Here is a 17,353-nt window from a genome sequence, read left to right as displayed (position 1 = left end):
TGATTCCAGCAGCGAGGGGTGTAGTTGCTGAAAGCAGATCCTAATGAGGGTAAAGCAGTGGCGCAGAAGGTAGAGCTGTTGCCTCACAGCAAGAAGGTCACTGGTTCGATCCTTGGCTCAGTTGGCGTTTCTGTGTGGAGTTTGCATGTTCTCCCTGCATTCGCGTGGGTTTCCTCCAGGTCCCCCACAGTCCAAAGACATGTGGTACAGGTGAATTGGATAGGCTAAATTGTCCGTAGTGTATGAGTGTGTGTGAATTAGTGTTTGTAGATGTTTCCCAGAGATGGGTTCTTGTAAAAATAACTGGGAGCCAGTGTAAAGACCTGAGGACAGGTGTGATGTGCTCTGATTTTCCGCTTCTGGTCAAAGACTAAAAACAACAGTGGTGAATTAGGATTGTGTGTATGTTTTTTTACTCAGTGACATTGCCATCTACTGGCCTGGCTAGCATAGTACAGCCTTTGTAATTCTTTCATTTAATTAGAGGGAATTGTGAATGTTGACCTATCTATGCGAAACTGAAAAACACAGGTAAAACTAAGATGTAAATATGCACTAAACTATTGGGTGTTGGGTGATGTTGACCAATTTGGTATTGCACAATGTCTATTGTGAAACATTGCGATTAAGGCTACCTAGGTTAAGGCAGCCTATCAGTTATAGGCAGGAGTGAATGAATTATTTATGAATAATTAATTAATTCATAAGAAATTAATTATTTGTAGCCTACCGTTTCAAATACCTGACCCACATTGATCCTTGTTTTACCCATAACCAAATCATAAATAAATAAAAATAAGTTACACACAAATGACCACCTGTCAATCATGTTTTTCACGAAACTCTGGCATTAATAGGCAGAGTACTCTTTGTCATTATAATGGCGTTGACAAACTTGGTTGGTAAAAAAGGTGCACAACCAACAGCAACAAACCAACAATATGTGAGGTTTTCGCTAAAATGACTAAGTACAAGTGTGAAAGTAAAAGACTAAAACTGTTTACTGACACTGACACGTTACCTGACAGAAAAGTCGTTAAATGGATACAAGATTAGTTAAATATCAAGTTTAACAACTATAGTGATCCAGCGGTACATTCATAAACTGTCCGATGTGCACTGATCTCTGGGGTGATGCTGGAGCTCAGTCGCTGTAGCGCACATGTGAGTGTTTGTGTGTATGTGTGTGTATGTGTGTTTGTGGTCATGTGATGTACGTTTTCAGTGGTATAGTGTGGAAGGAGGGCTTTTCAGAAATGGTAGATGAAAGGCCTGCATGGACGTGGATCGTTTTCATTCTAAAATTCCATTTTAAAACTAAGACGTATTAGTGTAAACGGGGCCTAAGTGTATTTTTCTCGAGCAGGTTGTTGCTGCAATGGGTGTGGGGCGGAGGATCATGTGCCAGCTCAGCATTGTGATGTCTATCGACCTTTGGCCATGGACCATGGCATTGTCTATCAACCCAACCCTACGCTAAACACAGAAAGCTTTAATTTGTGTGTTTTAGCCATTTTACATAAGTTAAATATTCATTCATTCATACATTTTCTTTTTGCTCAGTCCGTTTATTCATCAGGGCTCGCCACAGAGAAATGAACCGCCAAATGATCTATTATATGCTTCACACAGCGGATGCCCTTCCAGCTGCAGCCTAGTACTGGGAAACACCCATACACTCTCACATGCTCACACATACACTAAGGCCGATTTAGTTTATTCATTTCTCCTATAGCGCATGTCTTTGGACTGTGGGGGAAACGGCGCACCCAGAGGAAACACACGCCAATTTGAGGAGAACATGCAAACTCCAATCAGAAATGCCAACTTACTTGAACCAGCAACCTTCTTGCTGTGAGGCGATAGTGCTAACCACTGAGCCACCGTCTCGCCCTAACTTGAATATATATTTTTTGAAATTAGTAATGTCATGTGTTGTGACCATTTCATCAGTGACAAAACATCAATGACTACAGGATTCCTTTTTCCTTCTTTGCTTTCTAACTCTCTCTCTCTCTCTCTCTTTCTCTCTCACAAACACACACACACACATCATATTGAGTGAGATTTTTGCTGGTGGCAGAAGGTTCTCTAGCAAATCCAACTGGGCTGATTACTGATTAAAAGGAATTAGAGAGGTCAGGGCTGAGTCTGCGTCAGACATTAACTCACACACACACACACACACACACACACACAAACACAGACACACACCACATCAGATTTCATTAGCAAACAATGCATTCTGATTGTTACACAAAGCCTAGGAACATTTGATGGAAAAGAAAAATCACCTTAATGAAGAAAAGATGCCATTGAAGGTTTTATAAACATGAACGGGTGAGTAATAAACTGTTTATTACTACCCTTATACAATATAGGGATCATCTCACTGACCATGTTTGAATTAGGACAAGCCTGTTCATTCAAGTGAACGCATTTAGCTTCATGTGCTATTTTGAGCACTCACGACTATAGTGTATTCTGAGCTTTTTGAAATGTGCATGGCAAAAGAAAGATACTGTAATTGGTTGGGGACTGCAACAATGCAACAAATAATAGCAAAACAAACAAAAACCTTTGCTCTTCAGCTATTTATTTTTTTTAAATGTGCATTTAACTTTTACTCATCTTCAGGAAATCAGGTGAAATCAGGTGAATTTATTCTTCAATAAAACATAAAAAAACTTCTTAAACTGTGGTGTACACTGTAAAAAAATCTGTAAAAAAAACTATGAAAAAACTGAAAGCAGGGCTTTCAGACATATTCAGTTAAATTACATGAAAATAACCATTTCACAAAATTACATGCAAAAACTGTAAAAATACAGAGCAAACTTTATGCTCAAATTACAGTACTGTAAATTACAGTTTATTACTGTTGATAAATTGCATTTAAACTGAGAAAAAAATGGGGGGGGGGGGTAATTGCTGCCATTTTACAAATTATTACTGTAAACATATAATTTTTTATTATTGTGATTATAGAGATTAATTAATTAATATGTGTGATTATGTGATTTTAATGATTGTTACTGTAATTATTCTGGTTATTACAATAATTAAACAAATTAACTAGTGTGATTATAATGATTATTACTGTACTTGTGCAGGTTATTACTGCAACTATACACATTAATTAATGTGATTATACAGATACATATTTATAGTAATATGTAAAATTACTCCTCACGTTTTTCCACTTTTGACATACATTTAAATATATATATATATATATATATATATATATATATATATGTGTGTGTGTGTGTGTGTGTGTGTGTGTGTGTGTGTGTGTGTGTGTGTGTGTGTGTGTGTGTGTGTGTGTGTGTGTGTGTATTAAAAGAATGATTAAAAAAGCTTAATTACAAAAAATTGCTGTTGTCATAAAACACTGTAAATATGACTCATTCATTCATTCATTTTCTTTTTAGCTAAGTCCCTTTATTAATCCTGGGTCGCCACAGTGGAATGAACTGCCAACTTATCCAGCACATTTTTACACAGCTGATGCCCATCTCTGGGAAACATCCACACACACTCATTCACACTCATACTCTATGGAAAATTTAGCCTACCCAATTCACCTGTCCTGCATGTCTTTGGACTGTAGATGAAACCGGAGCACTCGTAGGAAACCCATGCGATCCCAGGGAGAACACGCAAACTCCACACAGGAACGCCAACTGACCCAGCCGAGGCTTGAACCAGAGACCTTCTTGCTGTGAGGCGTCAGCACTACCTTCTGCACCACTGCATCACCAAAAATATAAATATGAACTATAATATAATTTAACAAATATTGTTTTAAGGATATGTTGGTAAAACAAAAACAATTTGCTTGAAAAAATACAAAATTATTATATAACTAATTTATTTATTTATTTTTATTTTTTTACAAATAACACATTTGGTCATTGTTTAACAATAAAATCAAGGTTAGTTTCGTGTAAGGATGCCTGCACAACAAAAGTGAGGATCAAATAGCAGTTTACAAACAGAATCACCTTGCAATTAAAGATTGAAACAAGAACAAACAGGTGCGTACAGATAATCCCAACCGTAAATGTGGCAAACAAAATAACAAAGAAGCCAAATGTGTCAAGGCAAAGGAAAACATGTCGTAATGCTCACTAAACAGTTTAAGACTCAGCAATGATGTGTTTGTGTGTGCTGAGTTTATATTGTTAAAAGTGTGCAAGACGCATGCTGGGAGTTGCATGTAGTCTTCCAGCAATCCGCAGCCGCTTGATCACTGGTGATCATAACAATTAGCATAGCAACATTTTTAGAGTAGTAAAATAAACATTTTATAGTTTACAGTGACTGCATTATATGCAGCCTACAAACAATCGGCTATTATTTGACATAATTAACCTCACGCTAATCTTCGTATGATTGCTATCTTCACTAAAAACAATTTGACAAAATTTTTGTTTCCCTATTTTTACAGGTATTATATGTAAATATTGACATAAAATTACATGTTACTCTCTAAAAACACAGAACTTTTCCTTTAACAAACTGAAAAACAACCTAATACCAAAAAACAAGCAATAACTATACATTTAATGTTAGAATTTTTTATAACAGAACATATCTGTGAAACAACAGGTACTTCACTGTATAAAGAAAAAACTTTTAAAATAAAATACTTTTAAAAAATTTAAATAAAAAAAATACAGACAATTACCGGTAAAATAATGTTTATTTTTACAGAGTATTTACATATGCTTCTGGTGATGCATTGAGTTCTTAAATAAATGTAATATTGAAGAAAAAAGAAAGGTCACTTAGATCTTAATGGCTTAATGAGTATTATTTTCATTTTTGTGTAAACAACCTTTAATATTACTAAATATCCAAAAAAATAAACGAATAAATTAAAACTATCAGCACACCCTGTTTGCTATCAGCATGGTCTCAAAATGTTGCACACTATGTATAGTTGCCTTGAACCAGGCCAAAGCATGCTTGTCCCCCTTCCCGTCTCACCCGATGGCCTGCACTCACATTACATTCGGGTCTGGGCATGCTTACGTCATCGATGATGCACTGGTCAGAAGCGCTCTTGCTCAGCACAATGAAGATTTCTTTAGTTATATCGTTTGACATGCAGCGACACGCAGTCAAATATTTCACCGAACAGATCAGAAGTTTTTGATGCCCATAAACAGTCATAAAGTCCTTGTGCTGCAGGAATTAGGAGGTTGGCTGAAGGTGCGCAGCTGACGTGCAGTGAGGGGTTTGCGACTTTAATAACCTATAACAGTTTGCATTCACTGAACAGTAAGAATGATTAATAAATCCATATGAATCAGTCCCTTAAAAGTCATGTCTCGCTTTCAGTTTGGGCTTAGGCACGTTTTGCACTCGCACACAAGCGTACCAAGCCAAAGCCCAAGTGAACCGCGTGCAGGCACACCTCTTCCAACCCGGCCAGGGCCGGCCAAATGAACTGTGCATGAGCTCGATTCAGCGCACTCACACTTTTCAAACGATCTGGGAAACGTGCCTGGGCACGGTTCGGATAGCATAGTGTGTGTAGGCCCTTATTCTTTTAATGAGTTAAGGCTGTGTTTTGGCCATAACTTGCATTAAACCAATCAGAGTCTCATCTCCCATTTCCCTCAGGAGCAAGTTGCGATCATGCCATGGCACAAGGACGATTGATGGGGGAAAAAATCACCAGGATGAGGGAAGGATGCCATTGAAGGTTATATAAACATGAGTGTGGGTGAGTAATAAGCTGTTTATTACAGTTATGGATCATCTCACTAAGCATGTTTGACTTAGTACAAGCCTGTCCAATCAGCACATTCAGATTTTTCATTTTTGTGTAAAGAATCTTTGATATTACTAATCACCCAGGTAGCAAAAAATTCTGGCCCAGATTTGGCATGAAGCTGACACAGCAGGCATTCATCCAGCACTGTCATACAGCATGTGGGCCAAACATGACCTGGGTTTGGCAGAGGTGGCACCGTCTTTAAGAAGGCACCCAAGACTTGGGCCAGATGTCAAATGTAGTATTTGATTCAGATTTGATGTGTGGGCCACATAAGTTTGGCCTTTCTTGACCCACATTTAAGATCAACACAGGCTCATTCTGAAAACTTAGTCCCGTGGATGTTTCTGGAGACTGCAAATTATGCAGCTGGAGGTATGTATGGCTACATTTAATTTTTTAAGCAAACACTATGGGGCGGTGTGACACCGTTCCTTTTGGCACTTACCGGCTGACCGCTTACTAACGTGTGGAGGTGCAACAACTTTAATCATGCTTTCCCACTGCAACCAGTTTGTCCAGTTAGCTCGCAGAGAGGGGTTGACCACGATGACGATGACCGGGTTCGAGTCAGGGAAAGAGCGGTTCCAGAAATCAGGTAAAACTAAAACAGAGCGCAAAAAATAAAGTGAGCAAGTTAATAATAGGGTGAGAATGTGATAAAATCTGAAAATGTGCTAAAAATCAGACGAGGGCTTTTCTTTTTCTGGATGGCTTTTGTAAATTGGTGGTTGGGTTCAGTTAAGTAAGCAGGTGAGTGGGTTGATCCATAAAATTGGTTGGGTTTAGGGTAGGAGGAGGGTGGGTCAGTCGATTTGCCAGTGACACAATCAATCATTTAGTCAGTCAGACAGCCTGTCATTCGACAGCAGCCTCTGGTGGATTTACGCGAGAACAGCAAATGACACTCGCGAGAGACATTTGAGATACAAAAAAAGCACACACATCGGCCTCTCGTGGATTTGCAAAAACAAAACTGCAAAAATACGTACCTCCCTGGACGTATTTCACGATCTCCAGATTCGTCCACGGGACTACATTTTCAGAATGACCCTGGGTTGTTGAAAATACATTTAAAGTGCACCTACAAGATTTGACCCCATTTAATCCTAGTTGATATAAGCACCTTCTGTCTTGTTGATATGATTATATGGAGAAATGTTAATACAAGGCTGTCAATAAATTCGTGAGGCAAGGAAACAGCACTTTTACGTCACGTTGCATTGGGCCTCAAAATGGGTGGGATTTGGCTCCTATTTTAACGTCAGGAAATTGTAAAAAGAGACTTATTGTGTTTATATCACTCCAATTTGACTGTGGACACATACTATACCTGCACACATATCTGTCCAAACAGCTTACAAAAGATGATTTTTATCATAGTTGCATTTTAATTAATTTTGAGTACAGAAAAACATTCTACCAATCAAGTTGTTACTAGAAAGAAAAAAAAAAACATGCCCATAATGTGTCCAAAGTGCAATACTTCATGCATGTATCATTTATCATCATTGCAGTAATGACACACCAACATATCTGGCCTAGTTCAGGGCCAGTTACGGATTATTAACTTGGCTGAAACTTGGCCCAGATATGGTGCATGTTTGGCCTTTGTCTGGAAGCCATATTTGGTCCAGTCATGTACTGTACTTCACTGCAGCATATGGGCCAAGCTAAAGCTGATTGTGTAGACCAGAGCTGAGCCAGAGTAATTTTGCTATGTGGGCATCCATGCTTACATTTTTAGGTTAGGCATTAATACTAAAACGAAATATTAATAATTAATGATATTACATATGCAATAATATTCCTCCACTCATCTCTCTATCACTGTTTTTTTTTCTCTTTTTCTCTTAGATGTACATTTCATAAAATCAGTTTCACTACATTTCTAAAGGACCGTGTATGGCATCTCTAAGCAATTTGACAGATTAGACAATCCAACAAACTATAAAATAAATTCATTATACTTATGGCATCCATTTCCCCTTGACATTCCTTTATTATAAACCTCTGATATCCAGTTGTTCTCACAAATCTAAATGAGGGTGCCACGTCAATACTGTTTGGCAATTGTGGATCAAGGCATTGCCATTGACAGAATCTGACTAAGTTAGCATAAGATGCTAACTGCTAAGAATAATTTGCCCATTCATGTCATCTCCCATCAACCTTGTAAACCTTCTGATTGACTTACATTAAAAATGTCCAATTTACACATGAATTAGAACTCCTATTAGTTCAATTTCAAGTGTTATTATTTGCAACTTTGAAAAAGTAGCACAGTGTCAAGAATGGCAGTATTGCCGGTAAGATTCACCAAAACTAAAAGAGACAAGCTAGCCCAGGTCTTGTGGGTGCTCAACTGGATTTCTGTTGTAACGGGAATCATCCTCTTTAGCTTGGGCATCTTTCTGAAAGTGGAAATTTATAAGCGACAGGATCTAATGGCCGAGGGTCAACTCCAATCTGTCCCAAACATGCTGATTGTGGTGGGTCTTATAGCCTGTGTGATTAACTTTCTGGGTGGAAAGATCTGCTATGACTGTGTGGACTCCAGTAGGTTCCTGCACTGGAAGTTGGTGATGTTGCCGTACATCATTTGTATGTTTTTCTTCACTTTGAGCGTGTTGGTGGGTGCGCTGATGTGCTACAGCATGCACAGCCAGCTGGAGGAGTCGCTAACATTAGGGTTACGTGACGCTATGCGCTACTACAAGGACACGGACACACCGGGACGCTGCTTCTTGAAGCGCACAGTAGACCTGCTGCAGATGCAGTTCCAGTGCTGTGGGAATGAGGGATTCAGAGACTGGTTTCAGATCCAGTGGGTCAGCAACCGGTACCTGGACATGTCGCAGCGGGAGGTGGTTGAGTAAGTTGGGACTTTAAAATAATAAATTAAATCATAAAGCTATTAAAAAAATTAAGAGACCATTTGAAAATGTTAAGTTTTTCTGGTTCTACTGGATTTATTAAGAAATGTTTATTAGGTTTGAGTATAAAATGATTATATATAATTTGTTTTCAGCAAATTTCTGATAATATTTCAATCCAAATATATTTTTATAACATTATACAACAATTTCTCACCATGGCAATGGCAATAAAAGGCCAGAATAACCAATGTTTTATTTGTTTCAATAAAAAATTAGGGTTATACCTCTTTTGAAGGTAAAATCCATAGCTATATATATATAGTGCATAGTGTATATGACAAGTATTCATAGTGCTTTACTTTTTCCACATTTTTATGTTACAATCTTATTCCAAAATGTATTAAATTCATTTCTTAAAAATTCTACACACAATACCCCATAATGAAAATGTGAAAAAAAGATTTTTTTGAAATTGTTGCAAATTTATTAAAAAATAAAAAATCTGAAAACTGAAAAAGTGAAGCGCTATGAATACTTTCCACATGCACTGTATAGGTTTTGTGTAAAAAAAAAAATAATAAATAAATAAATATATATATATATATATATATATATATATATATATATATATATATATATATATATATATATATATATATATATATATATATATATAGTATCATACCAAATTGAATTTTTAAGTGTTCATGGTGCAAATAAATAGAATATATTTTTTACCTCTAACTAAAATTAATAAATAAATAAATATCTACATTTTACTCACAACCTGAGCTTTTGATATGCTATTTTATTCCTTCACAGAGAAAAAAGTTAATAAAAGCAAGATGAAGAACTACATTACCCATTTTGCAGTACCTGCAGCAAAAAAATATAAATAAAGGCTTTAGATTTGTCCAATCGACTTTGTAAGAAAAAAAAAAAAACAGACTACTCTTACATGTAGGCTACTCTTTTTATTTATTTATTTGCTTCTTTTACATATACAGTGGTGTGAAAAATTGTTTGCCCCTTACTCATTTTTAATATTTTTGCATGTTTGTCACATTTTAATGTATTAGATAAACAAAAAAATGTCAATTTTAGTTAAAGATAACACGAGTAACACATCCTGCAGTTTTTACATTTTAAATGTTTTTATTATTAAGGGGAAACAAAATACATAACTACAAATCCCTGTGTGAAAAGGGTTTGCCCCTTCTGTTAAAACATAACTTTATCACACCTGAGTTCAATTCCTCTAGCCACACACAGGCCTCATTATTGCCACATCTGCAATCAAGAAATCACTTAAATAAGAGCTGCCTGAAGCCTGGTTTATACTTCTGCGTCGAGTGATCGCCGTGACCCATGGCGCTCTGTTTGTGTTGTGCTGCAATAACACTTCTGAAACACTAGCTGGCAGTGGGTTTTTTATGTTCCTCTGTGTCCAGTTTCTTCACTGGTGTTTTGTTTTTTTTTGAACCCTAACTTACTGTACAAGTGGCTCAAACTTGCTCATTTTGAGGCGGGAACCGGCGGACATGCAATAACACAAAAGACCCCACAACAACATCCAAAAACTGCAGAACTAACTTGCCTCAGTTAAGGCAAGTGTTTGTGACTCCACCATAAGAAAGAGACTGGGCAAAAATGAGTTCCAAGATGAAAACTGCTGAGCAAAAAGAACGCTATAAAAGCTCATCTCAGTTTTGCCAGAAAACATCTTGATAGACTTTTGGGGAAATACTCTGTGGACTGATGAGACTAAAGTTTTTGGAAGGTGTGTGTGACACTTGTATGTAGTGTACTGTATAAGTAACACCACATTTCAGAAAAAGAACATCATACCAACAGTAATATGTGCAGATGGTAGTGTGATCTGGAGCTGTTTTGCTGCTTCAGGACATGGAAGATTTGCTTTAATAAATGAAACCATGAATTCTGCTGTGTACCAAAATTTCTTAAAGGAGAATGTTTAACCATCTGACCTTAAGCTGAAGTAAATATGGATTTTGCAGCAGGACAATGATCAAAAGCACACAAGCAATTCCACTTGTGAATGGCTGAAGTAAAACACAATTAACACTTTGGAATGGCCTAGTCAAAGTCCTGACCTGAGTCCGATTGAGATGCTGTGGCATGGGTTTAAAAAGCTGGTTTGTGCTCGAAAATCCCCCAATGTGGCTGAATTGCAAATATTCTGCAAAGATCTGTCAGCCAAAATTCCTCCACAGTGCTGTAACAGACTCATTCCAAGTTATCATAAACGCTTGATTGCAGTTATTGCTGCTAAGAAAGGCACAACCAGCTATTATGATTAGGGGCAAACACTTTTTTTACACATTACCCTTAATTAGAAAACCTTGCACTGTGACAGTGTTTTTGTATGCGATCTTTCAATAAAATTTAAATTAGTTTGATGATCTGAAACATTAAACGGTTACAAACATGCAAAAAATTGGAAATCTGTAAAGGAGAAAAACATTTTCACTCTACTGTATAGCATGAACACTCATCCTACTGATTAGCTCTATAAGGCAAACTAGAACATTAATACTGAACCATGTAGACAAAATCACACTGAATACAATGGAACTTACAAAATTTAATGATTACAATTCATTTATTTTCTTTCTAGTCGTCTTCGGAGCAATGTTGAAAGCAAATACTTAATGGACGGAGTTCCCTTCAGCTGCTGCAACGTCAACTCCCCTCGGCCGTGCATTCAGCACCAAATCAGCAATAACTCCGCTCACTTTAACTATGATTACCAGACGGAGGAGCTCAACCTGTGGATGAGGGGATGCCGGCAAGCTCTGCTACAGTATTACACTAACATCATGCACTCCATCGGCCTCATGGTTCTCATCATCTGGCTCTTTGAGGTTGGTTGGGTTTATTGTTTTGGCAATACATTTGGAAATAATTCAGTAGGAAATAATTATATATATATTTTTCAAAATAACTACGTATTTCAATAATAAAAAAAAGTTAGAACTGTAAAACATTACCACTTTGTAATTGGAATTGCCATTACTTTTCACAACACTTAAGACGTTTAGGGAATGTAGACACTAAGTGATAAGGTGTTTCACATTTAATTTCGTCCTGATCCTCCTGCAAACAAGTCAAGGTGGACAACAGTTCGGGGTTTTTGTTGTCGCATTTTACGCTTTAAAATATGGCACACATTCTCTACTGGAGACAGGTTGGGACTGCAGGCAGGCCAGTCAAGAACCTGTATCCTCTTCTATCCTCCTCCCCAGCCAGGACTTTGTAATGTGTGCAGAATCTGGTTTTGAATTGTCTTGTTGAAATATGCATGGGCGTCCTTGAAAAAGAAGGCAGCATATTATGTTTGAAAATCTCTATATACTTTGCAACATTAATAGTGCCATCACAGAAGTGCAAGTTACCTTTGCCATGGGCACTGACACAATGCCATACCATGACAGACTCTGACTTTTGCACTTGTTACTGGAAACAATCTGGATGATCTTTTTCATCTTTGGTCCGGAACACACAGCTTCCATTTCTCCCCAAAATACTGATTCATCTGAACACAGTTCACCTTTTCACTGTATGATGTAAGAGAAGCCAAGAGATGTCGATGGCACTTCTGGACACTGTTAACATAGGGCTTCATTTTGGCACAATACAGTTTTCACTGGCATTTGTGGATGTAACTACATACTGTGGTACTTGACAAAGGTTTGCAGAAGTAGTCCTGAGCCCATGTGCTGGTATCGCTTATATGTGAATGACGATTCTTGATGCACAGATTTTCAAAGAAACTCATCAGGGGCCAGTTGCACCAGAATCTTTCAATAATATTTAAATTAGTTTGATGATCTGAAACATTAAAGTCTCACATTCCTAATGAATGTATTCTTGATGAGTGATTTGTGATGCAGTGCTGCCTAAGGGATTGCTCCTTTCCCAACTCTTTTTGAAATGTCTTGCAAGAACCAAAATTGTAATTTTTATGTAGAATAAATAAATAAATAAATAAATAAATAAATAAATAAATAAATAAATAAATAAATAAATAAATAACTAAAATCATTAGGAACACAAATAATGTTTGCTGTATTGTCTTCAATGAAATGCAATTTAAAGTAAATTTAGAAATCTCTACATTCTTTTTTATTTGCATTTTTTTTCTGATTTGGGGTTGTCCTTTAAGTCATTAACCATATTATACTTTAATTTGTGAGTTATACAATAAGTTTATAAATGTAGTGCTGGACATAAGTTAATCATGATCAATCACATCCAAAATAAACGTGAGCATACTGTGTGTTTATTATTTAAATATAAATACACACATGCATGCATATACTTGAAAAAATGAGATGTAAAATATGTGTATATGATACACATATTATAAACATTTAAATATCTATGTAACAAAATTGCATGTTTTTAACAAGTCAATTTTAAAACCACATTCTGCACACATTACAAAGTCCTGGCTGTGGAGGAGGATAGAAAAGGATACAGGTACTTGAATGGCCTGTCTGCAGTCCCAACCTGTCTCCAGTAGAGATTGTTTGGCATATTTTAAAGCGTAAAAGGCGACAACCAAAACCCCAAACTGTTGCCCACCTTGACTTGTTTGCAGGAGGAACGGGACAAAATTAAACCTAAAACACTTTATCACTTGGTGTCTACATTCTATAAATGTCTTAAGTGTTGTGGAAAGTAATGGCAATTCCAATTACAAAGTTGTGATGTTTTACATTTCATGTAAAGTATTTTACTTTCATTTGTAAGTTATACAATAAGTTTATAAATGTAGTGCTGGACAAAAGTTAATCACGATCAATCACATCCAAAATAAATGTATGGATACTGTGTATATTTATTATTTTTATATAAATACACACAGACATGCATATACTTGAGAAAATGAGATATAAAAAATGTCTATATGATACAAATATTATATAAATTTAAATATCTTTGTATGTATGTTTCTATGTATGTTTGTATCACATTTATATAATAATTATACTGTATATAATACACACACACATATATATTATGTCAAAACAATTTTTTATTTTGGATGCCATTAATCAAGATTAACTTCTATCCAGCACTACTAAAGTTTGATGTTAAAAGTCAGTATAAAGTATTGCGAGCTGATACAGCACTTGTTCATTTTATTAAAAACTTTATTAGAATAATTTTAAAAACAAGTAATCACTGACATTCATAGTGGTAAAGATATATACTATAGAAGTCAGTGACCACCGGTTTCCAACATTCTTCAAAATATCTTGTTTTGCATTTAGCAAAAAAAAAAAAAAAGGAACACGTTTGAATCCAATTGAGGGGAGAGTAAAATATGACAGATTACATATTTTTGGGTGAACTATCCTTGTAAGCCAGCAGCTATTGTTTTTACAGCGTGGTTTAAATAATTAAAAACTAAATATTTATTATTTTGTTATAATATTCTCAATTGATTAAATATAGTTAAAAAACTACAGTATATGTCACTAAAAATATTCCACTGACTACAGTTCACTCCAATCCCTGATTAGGTGAAGTTTATTCATAAAATAATTTCGAGAGGATCACGTGCTTATGATTTATCACGGCCAGTCTCGCATTTGCTAATCACTATCTTCCAATCATATGAGCCCTAAGCTACTATAAATAGCCACAGTTTTCAGTTCACTTTATCTTCGTTTGGAAGAAACCCCCCTCCTCCCCTATTCTCCTCCTCTACCTGTGATTGATTGATGGGCACGGCGGCCCAGTGGTTAGCACTGTGAGCCACACAGCAAGAACACTGCCGGTCCTGGTTCCACAGGACTAGTGGGTGTTTCTGTGAGGAGTTTGTATGTCCTCCCCATGTCCGCATGGGTTTTCCCCGGGTTCTCCGGTTTCCTCCCACCATCCAAAGACATTCAACATGCATAACAATCAAGCTTGTCCTATCTCTTGCGTTCCCTTAGCTACAACGGCAGGGGAGTTCTGAGATCCACCGAGCTCAGGCTCCCCTCTTGCTCTGCCAACGGGAGGAAGCCCCGGGCTCGAGGAGCCCTTGAGCTTGGGGCTCTCTCCCGGGACAGCATGCCAAACAAGCTTTTGTAAAATCATCAGCTAAGTGTGAACTCTTGAAATGAAAAGCATGTCTCAAAGGTGGATCAAAAATTTTAAGAAAATAATTTCACAAATAAAAATGTCTTCATTCTCTGACAGCTGTCAGTGCTGACCGGCGTGCGTTACCTTCAGACGTCTCTGGAGAACGTGCTGCGTCAGGGGGACCCAGAATGCGAGTCTGACGGGTGGCTCCTGGAGAACAGCTTTGTGGAAACGGCTCGCTCCAATTTTAACATCATCAAACACCTCAGCAAATTCAATCAAATCAACACGGCCAGCAATAGAGATCCAAACACTGACAGACCATCTACAGCACACTATGGGCCCGACAATGTGCCTCCAAAACCTCATCCAGCAGACGGTTAATGAACTGTCCAGAATGATTCTTCTGGAGAAAGGACTGAAATCTGATACTAAATGACTTTAATGTTTAGCATTTTAGTTTATGGTTCCCAGAATACTCATTTTAAGGTTTGTTTTAGACCAAGCAGAAACTTAAGTAGAATATTATTATTTTTTTTTTTTGTGAAAAATTATTCTAACATCATTTGCTAAATGTTGCTCTAATGCTTTCCTAATATTTCTAGAACAATCCCATAATCTTTTTACTCCAGCATGTCAATTATCAACTCTATGCAAACTGTATTCTCAATTTTTTATGCCTTTATATTTTCATACACTAATTTTCACAAATAATCCAGGTGCTATCGTCATCAGCACTAAATTAAACATTCTAGGTTCCTTACAATGTAATATATATATTTTTTTAAAGACAAATGAATACACAATTATGAATTATTAATAAATATGTGATTGTATCTTCAATTGTACAATTGTATATACTCTTGTATATACAGTTAGGTCCAAATTAATTGGACAGCAACATGATTCTAAAATGTTTGGCTTTATACACACACAATGAATTTGAAAGGAAACAAACATGATGGGGTTTAACTGCAGACTGTCAGCTTTAATTTGAGGGTATTTACATTCAAATCAGGTGAACGCTGTAGGAATTACAAGTTCACATATGTGCCTCCCACTTTTTAAGGGTCCAAAAGTAAAAGGACAAGTGGCTTCTAAGCTTATTAAAGCTGTATGACACTTATTTTAGAAAATCAATCCTGCTTAATATGGTTACATTATTGAAACCCCTATAAATATAATTTTAAAATAAACCTAAAATATCTTTTATAAACGGGGAATCTTTACAAATATATCAGAAATCATCTTGCCATCTTGGAAATATAGTTGTAATTATATTGTTTGTATTTTTGATCTTAACTTAGTACAGCTTATAGCTAAATAAGAATGATTTTACAACACACTCTTAAGGCCTGTAAGTTAACGTACAAGTGAAAACTTGAAGTACTGTTTTAAATAACAAGGCAACGCATAACGAAGCCTTTAAAGTCTTAAAATGCCTCTCTTTGAGACTGCAAAAGTTTAATCATTTTACAATTTAGAAATTCTCATACACAGTAAACTGTATAAAAACTGAAGAGTACCACTGGATTTGTTTAGAACTCAGATTTGTTTAAAGCACAAAATGTATATTGTAGTTTTCTCTCTTTTTTTGCAAAGTTTTCATGAAAACAACAAGTCAGTTTACCCATTACATGTACAAAAACAAGCCTTGGTCTCGTGCCTAAAGCAAGATATTGTTATCACTACTGAAAACATGACACCAACAGCCTCTAAAACGGTTTTCAAAGATGGATATTTTTGATGTACTTATGCACTGTATACTAATTTACTTTTTAAGGTTTTAAACGCACACCCACACCTAAGATTGATATGAATATAATAATGCAGTATATAAATATCTAAAATAAATAAATAATGTAAAAAAAATTTATTATTTGTTTAATACTTAATACTCATTTTTAAGAATATAATTCACTGTATTGGTTGCATGTATTGTAATAATGCATCTTCATTATAGTTCCATTTACTCCTTTTACTCACACTCAAGTTGTTCTAAAGTCCTGTTTGTGTGTGTGTGTGTGTGTGTTCATAAACTTTGTATCAACATTGTGCGTGACTCATCGTTGCAACTCCACAACAAATACATCAAATAAAAATCATTGGGAAAGTTCTTACTTTAGTACTTCTCACAAACATTATGCGAGATCTGCTTCCTTTATGTCTGTCACTGTGCGTTTTATCTGACGCAGTCGAGGAGATTGAGGCACACTAAAACTTTACAGACACATTCTGGAGACACCAAAGATTTAAATTTTAACAAAGGGGTACAATAAGTGTCCTATAAACTAGAATGTAAGGTCCACACTAACTAGTTACTACTAGTTAGTTTGTAACTAAATTTGTTCTCATTTCAGATGCACCATTTGTTCTTAAGGCTAACCCTAATTAGTACGTCGTAAGCTTTCCGTAAAGTCATGCATAGTCACATTAAATGATGTCATTTACAATAAAAATCATTTAAATCGTTAAACTGCTTTTTACATAACTGCTATATATAACTGTCATATGAAATTGAAATGATAAGTTACGTTTTTATGGCACATTACAATGCAATCAGTCACTAATAACAGATGACGCACAC

At 36.1% G+C, this 17,353-nt stretch overlaps 1 protein-coding gene across 5 annotated transcripts; it reads left to right on the top strand.

The window, feature by feature from the left end:
• Positions 1 to 2,115: 2,115 nt before the first annotated feature.
• Positions 2,116 to 16,910, top strand: prph2la (peripherin 2-like a). 5 transcript variants are annotated; one of them, XM_087290855.1, is made up of 6 exons: positions 2,171 to 2,340; positions 3,435 to 3,724; positions 5,635 to 5,737; positions 7,646 to 8,663; positions 11,306 to 11,552; positions 14,884 to 16,910. In XM_087290855.1, the coding sequence occupies exons 4-6, from the start codon at positions 8,083 to 8,085 to the stop codon at positions 15,148 to 15,150; spliced, it is 1,095 nt and encodes a 364-aa protein (XP_087146981.1). In that variant the 5' UTR covers positions 2,171 to 2,340; positions 3,435 to 3,724; positions 5,635 to 5,737; positions 7,646 to 8,082; the 3' UTR covers positions 15,151 to 16,910. The 5 variants fall into 5 exon arrangements, with proteins under 5 accessions (XP_087146982.1, XP_087146979.1, XP_087146980.1 ...); XM_087290857.1 differs by having other exon boundaries at positions 2,183 to 2,340; positions 8,415 to 8,663; XM_087290856.1 differs by lacking the exon at positions 3,435 to 3,724 and having other exon boundaries at positions 2,116 to 2,340; positions 8,415 to 8,663.
• Positions 16,911 to 17,353: the final 443 nt, after the last annotated feature.

The sequence above is a fragment of the Danio rerio genome, chromosome 17 (genome assembly GCF_052040795.2).
Source record: "Danio rerio strain M-AB ecotype USA chromosome 17, GRCz13ab, whole genome shotgun sequence".
Taxonomy (NCBI): domain Eukaryota; kingdom Metazoa; phylum Chordata; class Actinopteri; order Cypriniformes; family Danionidae; genus Danio; species Danio rerio.
Note: the sequence above shows the minus strand (reverse complement) of the source record. Positions and strands in the feature narration are given on the sequence as shown.

Bases quoted from the DNA above. Each gene is read 5' to 3' on its own strand.
- prph2la (XM_087290853.1), top strand. From the start codon at position 8,083: ATGGCAGTATTGCCGGTAAGATTCACCAAAACTAAAAGAGACAAGCTA. The intron at 8,664-11,305 runs GTAAGTTGGGAC...TTTTCTTTCTAG, and splicing joins TCGCAGCGGGAGGTGGTTGA to TCGTCTTCGGAGCAATGTTG. The intron at 11,553-14,883 runs GTTGGTTGGGTT...ATTCTCTGACAG, and splicing joins TCATCATCTGGCTCTTTGAG to CTGTCAGTGCTGACCGGCGT.